General features: G+C 47.5%; 1 protein-coding gene across 3 annotated transcripts in view; it reads right to left on the bottom strand.

Annotated features, from left to right (window-relative positions):
* IQSEC1 (IQ motif and Sec7 domain ArfGEF 1) overlaps nt 1-13,561 on the bottom strand; it is a 452,933-nt gene that overhangs the window by 338,280 nt on the left and 101,092 nt on the right. For all 3 annotated transcript variants that reach the window (XM_037037676.1, XM_037037679.1, XM_037037680.1), the window contains exon 2: nt 376-405. In XM_037037676.1, coding sequence (XP_036893571.1) covers nt 376-405 — 30 coding nt within the window. The remainder of the gene's footprint in view (nt 1-375; nt 406-13,561) is intronic.

The raw sequence follows: 13,561 nt of genomic DNA, 5'->3' as shown, positions 1-13,561 counted from the left end.
TCCAGGAAGAAGCCTAAATACTGCAGTACAGCAATGGACTGCAGTGGAGACACAGGCTAAGCTGGCCAGATACTGGACTGGACTGGACTTCAATATAGAGCAGAAACTCAGGGCAGTGACCTTTATTCTGGTCCTACTGAAGACAAGACTGGACATTTTCCATGGCAAGATGGACAAAGATGGGACACTGGGAAGTCAGCAGGGGAATCCCCTTAATTTTACAACATCAGTAAAGATTACTACGGAACCCCACCATCCTGTGCAGGTCTCAGGTAATTATTTTCCTCATGACATCGCAAGAACACCACTCCCACAGATAACACTTCCAGTGAAGCCCAGGACACAGATGTAGTAAAGGAGGCTGATGACACATACCTGATGCTCTGGGAGCTTTCTCCTTCAGACCTGCAACGAGAAAGAACACATGCTTACGACGCTGGTACTATCTGCTGCTGGAAACCCACACTAGGATGTTAAATGTGCAGACTTTGAGGTACCCAGCTACCTCAGTCTCCAATCTCTTCTCCAGCCTCAAGCAGGCAACCTCCAGGCCCAGGCCTCAGAGTCCCATGTTGCCTTCCTTTTGATCTTCCTTTCTACCCTAAAAGTCACCTCCTCCTGGAAGACTTAGGGTTTGTTTCCCACTCCCTCACCTTGACTGCAATTGTTTGCCCAGGATCTGAACATCCAAGAGTTGGGGAATAACCCCAGAGGCATGGGCTATGATTCCAGAACTATGTGCCTGGCCTCTACAAGGCAAAAACTGAATGAATAAAACAGGGAAGGGGGGCTGTGCTGCTGGTCTCACTGCATCCCCTAGATCAGGGGCCCCCAACCTCCAGGCTGTGGATGGGCCTGTTAGGAACTGGGCCACATACTAAAAGGTGAGCTTGAATGTAATGAGCCTGAATCATCCTGAAACCATCCCTCCTCCCCCATCCAAGGAAAAGTTGTCTTCCACGAAACAGGAATAACCTGGTTTCAAAAAGGTCAGAGACCACTGCCCCAGGTGGTATTTGCAATATATTTCCCTGTTACCAGCTCTATTTTTGTGGTAGGCAGTCATACAGACATGAGCAAAGCAAGGACAATGGGCCAGGTACAGAAGGTCACCAGGACCAAAAGCCCTGGGTGCCTGGCAAGAGGCAAAACTAGGAAAACAAAGACCTCACCCCAGAGCAACCTTTCCTCTCCTAGTATATCATTGGTCTTGCAGCTTGGGGTCTCTCTCTCTCTCTCATTGTTCCCCCCACCCCACCGAGCTTCCAGGGCCTCTTCTTTGCCTCTGTAATTTGTTTACTGAGGTCATTTCTTCTACTGGTCACTTCTTCTACCTCTGTGACTTTCTAAAAGAAAATTTCTCTTATGGTTTGAGTCCTGGCTCTGAATTATTTCTTAGCCAGTACTCAGGTACTGAGGTTGCTGAACTGAGGTCTGGTCTGAACCCACTGGTCTGACACCTGGTGCCATTCTCACCGCCACCAAAATTTTTAAGTACCCCCAAATCAATTACACCATTTTACAAAGGAAACAAGGCTTAATGTCAAGGAACTGGACAATTAGATCACATCAGGCACTCTTAAACTTTCACAGAAATTGAAAAGTACTTGGCATGCATGGACAGCAATGCCCAACCACTCTGTAAAGCAAGGGAAGGGACTTTGGGGTTAAATTACACACAGCTGATCCCTAAAGCCTTAGTGGGGCTTCCAGGGTCTGGAAGATCCAAGGAGAAAACACACTTGGGAATCTAACCCCGGGACACCCCAATTTGGATTTTATGCCAGAGAGCCTGACAAATAAAAACACACAACCCAGTCAGACATCTTTCTTCTGGTACATTACCTTCTCGGTAATTTTGCAGACGAGCTGCAGGACCCTGTCAGCACATACATTTCAGGGAATGGTTTCTGCCATGGAACTAACCTCGCCGATCTCAGGAGACCATCCTGTGCCCCCTTCCTGTGTCTGCCATTGCAGTGACCAATGTTATCCAGGCTGCGCAAGGGCCGCGGCGCATTGTGAACTCAGATTCGCTAACTCTACCCACTCCACTTACTCCCACCTACGCCCTCCTCCTGTCACAGCCTCAATAACCAGGTAGCAAACCAGACCCCATCTGTCCCATCAGAAGTCAGAACAGAGGGGACACACAGGCTTACAGGTGCTGCTAACATCTGGCTCCTGATCTGGTTCCTGGTTACTCAGGTATGCTATTGTGGATTATAAGAAATCTCTATTCTATAAATCTGTATCATTCAGATGACTAAAACATATTTCTCATATATATTTGGTCTTCATCCATGATTTCGGCTCAAAACTGGCAAACGCTTGGAACTTCCTGAGTGTTAAGAGCAATGGAACATCTTTTGTTACAATACATGGTCTCTTGTCTTCAGGTCCTAAAAACTCTTACAGCCATAAAGGTGAAATGGGTGTGTTGTCATATATAACAACCCCTTTTCCACCACAGCTGGGTTTATGTTGACAAGGAAGTGTTAAGAGCAATGGAACATCTTTTGTTACAATACGTGGTCTCTTGTCTTCAGGTCCTAAAAACCCTTACAGCCATAAAGGTGAAATGGGTGTGTTGTCATATATTACAACCCCTTTTCCACCACAGCTGGGTTTATGTTGACAAGGCAACTTTTAAAAAGCACCTAAGGATTGGGCTGGTTGCCAGGGAAACAAACAGATTGAGGGTTGGAACTTTCAGTTCCACGCCTTGACAAAGGGTCCTTGCAGGGGAGAGGGGCTGGACGTTGAATTGATCACCAATGGCCGTGAGTTAGTCCAGCAAGTTTCAACCTTTTTCCTCTCATGGCACACAAAAACTAACTACTGAAGTTCTGTGGCATGCCAGTTGAAAATGGCTGAGTTAATCCATCAGGCCCAGGTAATGAAGCCTTCATAAAACCCAGATGGATGTGGTTCAGAGCTTTCTCACTGGGGAACCAGACCACTCCCACTTGGCATCCTGCACGGCCCCAGGCTCTACAGGGACAGAGGCTCCTGTGTATGGGGCCTCGTCCTGTGTATTTCTTCATCTGGCTGCTGGTTCGTATCCTATAATACCCTTTGTAATCAACCCGTAATCTACTGGGCAAATGGGTTTCCCAAGTCCTGAGAGCTGCCCTAGCAAATTAATCAAACCCAAGGAGGAGGTTGTGGGAACCTCTGAGGTAGGGCCAGTCTGTTACAGGTGGTAACGTGGTCTTGGGACTGGTGTCTGAAGTGGGGGAAGCCTTGTGGGACTGAGCCCTGAAGCTGTGGGGGCTGAGCTATCAGCAGGGAGATAGTGTCAGAAATGGATTAACTGGTACAACACCCAGCAGGCGGGGGTCAGAGAATTGCGTGGTGGTGTGGGAAGCCCTCAACAGGTCAGAATTAGATACCAGAATCTTTAACCAGGTGAGCTCACAGTGTAAATACTCACCCTGCCACACACTTAGGACACCGGCACCAGCCCTGTCACCACCTGCCACTTCATTTTTAAAAAAGTGAAAAAATATGAAAGGTGGGAGGGGGAGGTGGAACAGATGAGGTAAATTAGCTAAGAGCTGGTAACTGTTGATGTTGGATACATGGGAGGGGTGTCATATTGTTTTCCTTCCTTCTGTGTACATTTGAAGTTTCCACAAGAAAGAGTTTTTAAAAATAAAACACGGAGTGAATTTGGATACATGCATCACTGCTGTGGCAGGTGGTGACAGGGCATGTGATAACTGTGGCTTGTCTGAGGTTGACCCTGAGAGGCTAAGCAAACTATCCACTTCCCACACCCATGCTCTGGAGACAGACTTAACTCAGATCTATGGCCATGACTATGGTGCTACCTATCTGGGTGAGAGACTCTTCAGAGAATATGATCAAAGTCACGGACTTCACTCCAGAAAAACGTACACACTCAGCTGCAAAGCCAGTCATGGGGCCCCTGGGCATTAGCCACAAAGGAACAAATCACAGATGGTGGCTTTGGGACAGCTGACCCTGACTCGCACAGCTTGTGTCTATTTGTGGTTATGCTGGCTGGGGACAGACCTGGCCAATGTGCAGCTCAAGGGCAAGGAGATATACAGCCTACAAATGGTGCCAAGCTTAAATGGTGGCAAGGTTTACTGTAGCGCCTGGCCTAGAGAAAATGGAATCTGTGTAGTGACTGGGGCCAGGAGGTGGGTGAAATGCTGAGCTGTTGGTCAGAGGGTACAACGTTATATAGGATGAACAAGTCTAGAGACCTAACGCATAGCATGGTGACTACAGTTAACGACATCATACTGTACACTGGAAATCTGCTGAGAGTAGATGTCAGGTACTTGGGTGTGCGCACACATACACACACACACACACACACTGCAAATGAGGAGATGGCATGCTTGACTGTAAAATTCATCTCACTGTGTGTATTTATACAAAAACATCATGTTGTAACCTTAAAAACATATCATTTTATTTTATAGAAAAAAGGATAAGAGCTGGTTATATGAGTGGCCAGCAGCTATACCTAAACTCCGTGACTTCTACAATGGCAGAAATGACACTTTTGCCAGACTCGGGACTAAAAAATTGGCATCTTGCCCTGGTTGGTGTGGCTCAGTGTATTGAGTGCCAGCCTGAGAACCAAGGGGTCACTGGTTCGATTCCCAGTCAGGGCACATGCCTATGTTGGGGGCCAGGTCAGGTCCCCAGTAGGGGGCGCTTGAGAGGCAACCACACATTGATGGTTCTCTCCCTCTTCTTCTGTCTCCCTTCCCCTCTAAAAATAAGTTCTAAGAAATAAAATAGTAAAAAAAAAAAAAAAAGACTGGCATCTTTTCCATCTGACTCTTAGAAACTAGTCACCATGATGAGAGGAAGCCCATATAGGCACATGGGAGGACCGAGGCCCTTGGCCATCAGCCCAGCTGAGCTCCCAGCCATTGTGAGCAAGGCCTGAACTGGTGGTACATGGGGCTGAGAAGGCTATTACTGTGAGCCCTGCCCAAACTGTGAAATCCTGAGTAAATAAATGATGATTACTGTTTTAAATCACTAAATTTAGGGGTGGCTTGCTACCCAACCACTGTCTCACCCCTCGCCCCGAGTGTGCCCCAATTCCTCAAACTCCCCTCACCCCATGTAATGGACTAAATGTTTGTCTCTCCCCAAAGCCCATATATTGAAGTCCTAACTCCCAGAGTGGCTATATTTGAGATGGGGCCTGTGAGGAGATGCTAAAGGTTAAATGAGGTCATGAGGCTGGCAGTCTGATCTGGCAGGACTGGTACCCTTACAAAAAGAGGGAGAGACACCAGTACTCGCTCTCTCCACCACACAAGATCACAGCGAGAACGCAGCCTGCTGCAAACCAGGAAGGAAGTCCAAACCAGAAACCGACCTGCCGCACTTTAATCTAGGACTTCCAGCCTCCAGAACTGTCAGAAAATAAACTTATATGATTTAAGCTGTTCATCTGTGGTATTTTGTTACAGCAGCCAGAGCTGGCTAATACACCCTCTGCAGCCTCAAAGCCTTTGTACACCCTCTCCTCCTACCCGAAATGCTTTCCGTAGTTAATCCCTCCTGGCCATCGATCGTTCTCAGCAACTGTGTCCCTAACTAGTGGGGCACTTCTGACCACCCTCTGAAAACTCAGGAAGCCCTTCTTCCCTGTGCATTCCTTTCAAAGCAGCCTGCCTGTCCCCTACCACCCAAGCCAGTCTGCAGCTTAGATTTCTACGAATAATGGTTTGATGAATGCCACCCCTCTCCACCATTCCAACTCAGCACAGGGCCTGGCACACAAAAGGGCTCCATTTTAGAAAAGACAGTGGCACTGTCCAGGGAGGTAAAAGCACCCTTTGACCCAGAAGTTCTGCCCCGAGGAGTAAATGCCAGCGAAGCACGCGATGCAGTCTGGGCAGTGTACTCTGGAGCCGAGCTGGAATGAGCTCAGCGTGCTTCCGAGGAGAACGGATGAATGTGATCCATCTGCACAAAGAGCACTAAACAGCCATGGGAATGAAGGAGCCCGGCCACCCCCAGAAGCAGGGTGGGGTGAATCACCCAGGCGGTGAGTCTCCAAAGAGGGCACACACACAATCCATCTGAATGCAGTAAAACAGGAAAAGTCAATGCCTCAGCTGAGAGGTGCCCACATAGGAGTTAAACCATGAGGCCCAGCAGGAACATGACTGTCACCAAAGTCAGGGCACTGGTCACCTTGGGAAGAGAGCTGTTGTTAGGAGGGATCAGTGGCTTCTAAGCTGCTGAAATTGTCCCATTTATTGACGTGGATGGTGAATACAGGGGTCTATACTACAGCAAATCTTTAAACTGTACACACACACATACACATACCTACACATATGCATGCATATGTATTTTGTATGTGTCTCCTATGTGTATAAGCCACAATTTTAAAGTGGGAAAAATGAACAATTGTTCGACCGACTAGTGAATTATTTTAAAAAGGGGAAGAGTCTCTCTTTGCTCCTCAAACATCAGGCAGACAAAAGCAGCCACCCTCCCGGCTGCACCCATGCCCCTCAAGGCTCTCACCCGCAGCAAATGACACAAAAAGCAGGTGGCTCCCAGCACTGTGTTGCCTGAATTAAACCGCTTGCTCTGTCCAGCAACACCCTGTCCAGCAATCCCAGGTGGGCATCCGTGCACCCCAACATGGGTCTCACTGCCTCCCTCACTGGCAGCTGACAGGCTACCAAATGGCCATACAAACCTGCGTTACCTCCTTGCCCAGGGGGCGGGAACGAGGAACAGATGAGCCCTCTGTCAGCTGGGAGACTCTGCAAAACCATTCTCAGGAAGCCTGAGCGAAAGCCAGCCAGAGACAGGTGAGTACGAGCAATCCTGACAGCAGTAAAGTCCTTCTCGTCCTTTGTTTTAGTTTCCATTTTATCCTAGCAGTGACAGAAAGCAAGCAGGCAGGGGCGGTGTGTGCATGTGTGCACACAGGTGTGTGCTGCGGTCTCTGTCTCTAATCCTGGGAGAAGCCATCTGCAAGTCCTGAGAGCAGCCCTGTGCAGAGGACCTCGTGAGAAGACCTCATGCCTCCTGCCACCAGCCACATGCATGAGCTTAGACACAGATCTTCAGCCCCTCAGATGAGGTGACCCCAGCCAACATCTTGACTATTACCTCCTGAGAGACACCGAGTCAGGACCACCCAGCCACACTACCACCAGGTTCCTGAGTCACAGACACTGAGAGAGTCATCTCTGCCTTTCGAAAGCAGCTGAGTGTCATGGTCATTTGTTATGCAGCAACAGATGAGGAATATACGACTCCTCAGTGCCTCCCACTGCATCGCCCTGCTTGGTGGCTATCATTTGGTACCATTTGAAGCAATCTTTTTTTTGACTGTGTTTCCGTCTCTGCCTCCATCATTAGGAGGAAAAGTCCATGAGGACAAGGGATTTGTTAGGGCCACTGCAGGGTACTCAGGGCTAAGACAATATAGAGGCTCCTTAAGTGGTCAAGGAGCAATGAGGCAGCATTGCAAGGACCAATCATTATGGGATGTTACATGTCTGAGAGGCCAGGAGATGTGAGGGAACAAGCAGAGACCCTGAGCCCGACAATCCTGATCGCAGCCCAGCCCTTCTCCTTACAGCCCACCAAGTGTCCCTCAACCTCTATGAACCTCAATTGTCTCATCTGTGCATCAGGAACTGAAGTTAACAATGAGCCCCAAGAATGCTGTAAGGAGACAAGGCACATTCTTGACACAGAGGACGTGAGCTCTCTGTCCATGATGTGCTGGGAGGCTGCTCAAGGGCAGACTTACAGTGCCAGGGTGACTTCGGGAGTAGATGATGCATCCCTGTGCACTGGGCCGGGTGCAGGGGCTGGCCCTGAGCAGGCTGCAGGGGAATGTTTGTTGCATGAACCCATGACAGAGCTGGCTCAAACCTCATACTCTAACAGCAGCACACAGCAGAGGCAACTTCTATACCAAGGACAGCACATGCGGAGGATGCCCCTAAACCCCATGGCACATCATCACTGGGCCTAGGACAGAAGAAGCAATGAATGATGCAGGGAGAAGAGGCAGAGAGGGATTGAGCAGAACTCTGAGGCAGATGACAACTGTCTGTGCCTGTGACCATGGGGTCAGTGTGGGCAAGGTAGCAGGCATCAGCAAGTGTCCTGGAGCCCTTTCATTCCTGCTGATGAAAAAGAGAACCAGGAACAGGAAGACTTTCCAAACTGGCATAAACAAACGTGAGGTCACAGAAGCAGCCCTCAAAGCCATTAACCCACTACCCTGGGAACTGTCCCTCATGGGTCTTCCAGAGCCAGGATAAGACTTTACCTGTTTGTATGCTTAGGCCACGGTACCTTAGGGTGAGCTGCCCCAGACACACCTGAAGATAAGGATTCTGGTGCAAGAGTTTATGAGGGAGGTAAAGGCAGGAGGGTAGAGAAGTGAGAGAGGGAGGAAAAGTCTGCTAATACTCGCAGTGATCAAGCTGCCCACCACTATGGGAGCCCATCACTGACAGAGCCATCAATGAGGAAACCTGCACTGTGGGCTACAGGCGCTGTGTCCACCAGGGAGCCCTGGGAGAGTGCAGAGCAGCACCAAGCTCTCCTACCCAAGCATCAAGACAGCTGGGGTACTTACTGGCTGCAGCTGCTCACAGGGGGGTGGTAAGTCTCTATACCTCAGCCTGCATAATCACCTAACTCAACTCAAAACTGTTGCCATGGAAACCCCACTGCTTGTGACTCTCAGGCCTGAACACTGGATCCTGCTGCTGTGGGAAAACCAGACTTCTTTGTCCCCTGTCCCTCCACCACACTGTATCACTCACTTCCACCTTTTAAATCTTGGGCAGGGATACGACCAGAAGAGCTGAGGCCACCAGCAGAACCCTAGCTACAAGGGAGTCTGGGAAATATGGATTTCAGTTTTTCCCGAGACTAGAGTACAGGAAGGCATGGAAGGAGGGGGTTGGCACACATGTTGAATGAGTCAGTCTGCAAGATACACCAGATTGTGCAGGCTGTGTTGTCTCTGGCTATGGGTCATTGGAGCTTGGTGCACTGGAATCTCAGTCCCAACACCCTGCTCTTTCCTATCCATGTCGGGGCTCTACGAGGGGTGATGCCCCCCAAAACCTGAATTATATTCTGGAGGGTGGACCCCTTGCAGCACAGGCTTCCCCCACTAGCTGGGTGTTCTAGCAACCCATCTGCATCAGTGTACCAGCCGGCATGGTTGTGAGAGGCTGCTTTTGCCTTCAGTGAATTTTTTTTGAAGACTCTTTCACTGTGTTTGCCCATTGCATGATGGGTGATTTACAAGCACACCCGTCCACACCATGCTGAGTGTTCAGCAGTTTTTCACCAAAAAAGCATGATCCCCATGACCCACCCTCCCTATTCACCTGTTCTTGTCCCAAGCAACTTTTTTTTTGTTTCCCTGGATGAAAAAAGTCCTCAAAAGGAATGTTTTGCTGATGTGGAAGAGGGGGAACAAATAACGGCAGAAGCACTAACAGGCATCAAAATCGACAAGTTCAAAAACTGTTTTGAGCAGGGGGAGAAAGTCTCAATAGGTATATTGCATCAAATGGAGAGTAATTTGAAGGCGATCAAAGTTTCAACATGTAAGGATAAATACACAGTTTTTAACAAGTAATTCCACTTTTGGGGGGTTCCCCCCTCATATACTGACATAGCCCCGGACACCTGTGCCTCTGCGTAAAATCCAGCCCCCAAGGCCATCAGCCACAGCAGAAAACCCTGTACTCCTTTATACTCTTCTTATTTCCTCTCTCCATTTGGCTCTCAATTCCAGGCTCTGCAACCCCTGATGCCCTGGGTGGGGTTGTAACACCTGCGGTTATTTCCCCTGCCTGCATTCTATAATATGTCCTCATCTTGTTCCAACAGTATCTTTCTCCTTGGAAGATCCCTCCAGCTTTTCCAAATCCATGTGGTTGGGATTGGGGGTGGGGGGGGAGTTAACCCTCCATAATACCAGAATGAAAGGATGAGCACATAACCTAGATGAGGCCAATCCACATATTTCATCCCCTTGTTTCTGTAACAGGTTTGAAGATGCACATGTGTTCTAAGCCCAGCAAATCCATGCCAAGATTTGCAGCAGAATTAGTGCTGTAATAGAACAAAATAACCAGTCTTTCTGACCCCATCTTGTTCAAGCTTGCCCAGTTCCCATATCAGGTTGGTTAGCGACTTCTGCTGAGTCCTGTAGGCAGACAGGTTAGTAAACAAAGGAATCTAACCTGTAGCCTAGGAATTACAGAAACAACCTCCCCGCTCAAAACTACCTCCCCAAGGAGACAAGAAAAGTACGTATCAGTGATTAAACATCAATACTTACATTAAACAATCATTAAATATTAATGATTGTTTATCAAAATATTTATAGGAAATCATGACTAGGCCCACAGCAACCACAGTTTGTTGACAGAAAGCAAGAACTTTCATCATCTTCCAGGACATTTGCTGGCATCCAGATGTCAGTGGTCATCAACCACCTCCTGACCTCATACCCCTCCTGTTTCCCTCTTCCCATGACATAAAAACAGCCTGAATTCTTTACTTTCTAAGATCGATCTTTAGGAAGAGAGTCTTCCATCTTCCAGGCTTGCTGGCTTACCGAATAGTCACTTCCCTTGTTTCAACCCCGGGTCACTCGACCTATTGGCTATTGTGTGGTGTGCAGTACAAGCTTTTACTCAGTTACATTGTCAGTGGGAAACTCACCTTTGGAAGGCTGCCAGGGCTACCACTTGCAGCAAACTGACTGACAGTGAGGCCAACATGGAAAACAGAGCTAAGGTGACTGCTGAATGACATACTTTGCGCCCCTGGGCCAACCCTGACCTGAGGCTGATTGCATCTGGATGGGGGTAGGGCCCAATAGAGCCAGAAACAGAGCCAGCAAATCAAAGCACTAGCCTGGGCACTAGTGCTTGTGCATGCCGGTGTGTTCAACACAAACTAAAAGGGAAGAAGACTCCAGAAAGAGAACCCCAAGAGTGTGCATGCACACACATGCATGTGGATACACACATGTCGGGCCAGAACAGTACAGAGCATGGTGCAAGGGACCTGCATGCAAAAGAGAGGAGGTTTTGCCACATTTTTGGCACCTTTGTATGAAACATAATTAGCTTTGAAGCAAGAATAAAAATAGATGCATTAGGCAGTGATTAAATAGATTAATGGGTATTTAAGTTTGAATAGCATTTCAATATGGCACTAGCCTATGTGGAGTCTTTAACAGGCTTCCTGCCATTCATCTCTCTCTGAGGAGGAAGTCTTCAGTGTTGTCATTGTACTTTCCTTATGTGTGTACAGGGTCTTCAAATGCATCATCTCCTGGGATCCATGGAGGTAAGAAGGTCGGGTCAAGGTCACACAGCTTATGGAGCAGAACAGACACTCTGATAAAAAGGGTTTCCTGCTAAAACCCTGTATGTGACTCGATACCAGAGGTACCTTTCCTGGGAAGCTATGGAAGCTGAAACCACAGGCCTCTCACTTGTATGGGCCCTTCTTAGATCCTACACATAATTATAGGTTCTTCTTTTTAAAAAGTGCCACCCAGCCCAGGTTTATATGATATATATGATATATATATATATGATTATGCTATTACAGTTGTCCCATTATTTCTCCCCTTTATTCCCCTCTAACCTGAACCACCCCCACCTGTATTCCCCCACCTTAGTCCATGTCCCTGGGTCGTACATATAAATTCTTTGGATCTCCATTTCCCATCCGATTCTTAACCTCCCCTGTCTAATTTGTATCTATCATTTATGCTTCTTATTCCCTGTACCTTTTCCCCCATTCTCTCCCCTCCCCACTGATAACCCTCCATGTGATCTCCAATTCTGTGATTCTGTTCCTGTTCTAGTTGTTTGGTTAGTTTATTCTTGTTTGTTTGGGTTTTTTTAAGGTTCAGTTGTTGATAACTGTGAGTTTGTTGTCATTTTACTGTTCATAGGTGTGATCATCTTCTTTTTCTTAGATAAGTCCCTTTAACATTTCATATAAGGGCTTAGTGATAATGAACTCCTTTAACTTGACCTTATCTGGGAAGCACTTTATCTGCCCTTCCATTCTAAATGAAAGCTTTGCTGGATAGAGTAATCTTGGATGTAGGTCCTTTGCTTTTTGTGACTTCAAATACTTTTTCCAGCCCCTTGTTGCCCGTTAGATTTCTTTTGAGATATCAGCTGAGAGTCTTATGGGAGCTCCTTTGTAGGTAACTGTCTCTTTTCCTCTTGCTGCCTTTAAGAGTCTCTCCTTCTCTTTCCTCTTGGGCAATGTAATTATGATATGCCTTAGTGTGTGTTTCCTTGGTTCCAACTTTTTTGGTACTCTTTTTTAAGCTTCCTGGACTTCCTGAAAGTCTATTTCCTTTGCCAGATCATGGAAGCTCTCCTTTATGCTTTGTTGAAATAAGTGTTTGATTTCTTGCTCTTCCTTTTCTCCTTCTGGCACCCCTATGATTCAGTTGTTGGAATGTTTAAAGTTGTCCTGGAGGTTCCTAAGCCTCTCCTTGTTTTTTTGAACTGTTTCTTCATTCTATCCTGGTTGACTGTTTATTTCCTCCTTCTAGTCCAAACAGTTGATTTGAGTCCTGATTTCTTTCACTTCACTTCTAGTTCCCTGTACATTTTCCCTTATTTCACTTTTCATAGCCTTCACTTTTTCCTCTATTTTTCAACCATACTCAACCATTACTGTGAGCATTGTGATTACCAGTGTTTTGAACTCTACATCTGATAGGCTGCCTATCTCTTCATTGCTTAGTTGATTTTCCTGGAGCTTTGGTCTGTTCTTTCATTTGGGCCATATTTTTTCATCTCTTCACACCTGTTGTGTAAAAGGGGTGGAGCCTTAGGTATTTGCCAGGGCAGGACAACCCTCTTCTCTGTTGTGGTACTGTCTGTGTGGGAGAGATCTGAGAGTTAACAGTGCCACTTGCTAAGCTCTTGGCCAGCTTTCAGTCACTTCTTCTGCTACCCACAAGCAAATTGGGCCCTTCTGGTGCTGATTTGGTCGGCCGGAGGAGGTTGTGTACATTCTAGGACCCTGTAGGTCTGTCCAACTAACTTTCCCAAGAGGCTGAGAGTTTCTCCTGGTGCCTCAACCCCCACAGATTTTTTTCAGTCAGAGGTTTTGAGGCTTTATTTCACCACACTATAACCCTGAGTTGTACGGTCTGTCGCGCTCCCCAGTTGTTCCTCCTGGTCCCTCTGCAAGCAAATGTGGGACCACCTGCTCTGCCAGCTGCCACCTTGCCCCATCCTTCAGCCACCACCTTGCCATGAGTCATTTCTACCCCTCCTACTAGTCTGGATGAATGCTTCTTCTTTAACTCCTTGGTTGTTAGACTTCCACCCAGTTTGATTTTCTGGCAGTTCTGGTTATTTTTTGTCTTTAAATTTGTTGTTGCCCTTCTTCTGGCTGTGCGATGAGGCAAGGTGTGTCTACCTACGCCTCCATCTTGGCCGGAAGTCCCACCCAGCCCAGGATAAATGGTTCAGTTGGTTGAAGAATTGTACTGCCC

Source organism: Sturnira hondurensis, unplaced genomic scaffold (assembly GCF_014824575.4).
Source record: "Sturnira hondurensis isolate 20B ecotype Veracruz unplaced genomic scaffold, ASM1482457v3 Scaffold0023357, whole genome shotgun sequence".
In the NCBI taxonomy this organism is placed as follows: domain Eukaryota; kingdom Metazoa; phylum Chordata; class Mammalia; order Chiroptera; family Phyllostomidae; genus Sturnira; species Sturnira hondurensis.
This window is presented reverse-complemented; position numbering and strand designations above follow the sequence as displayed.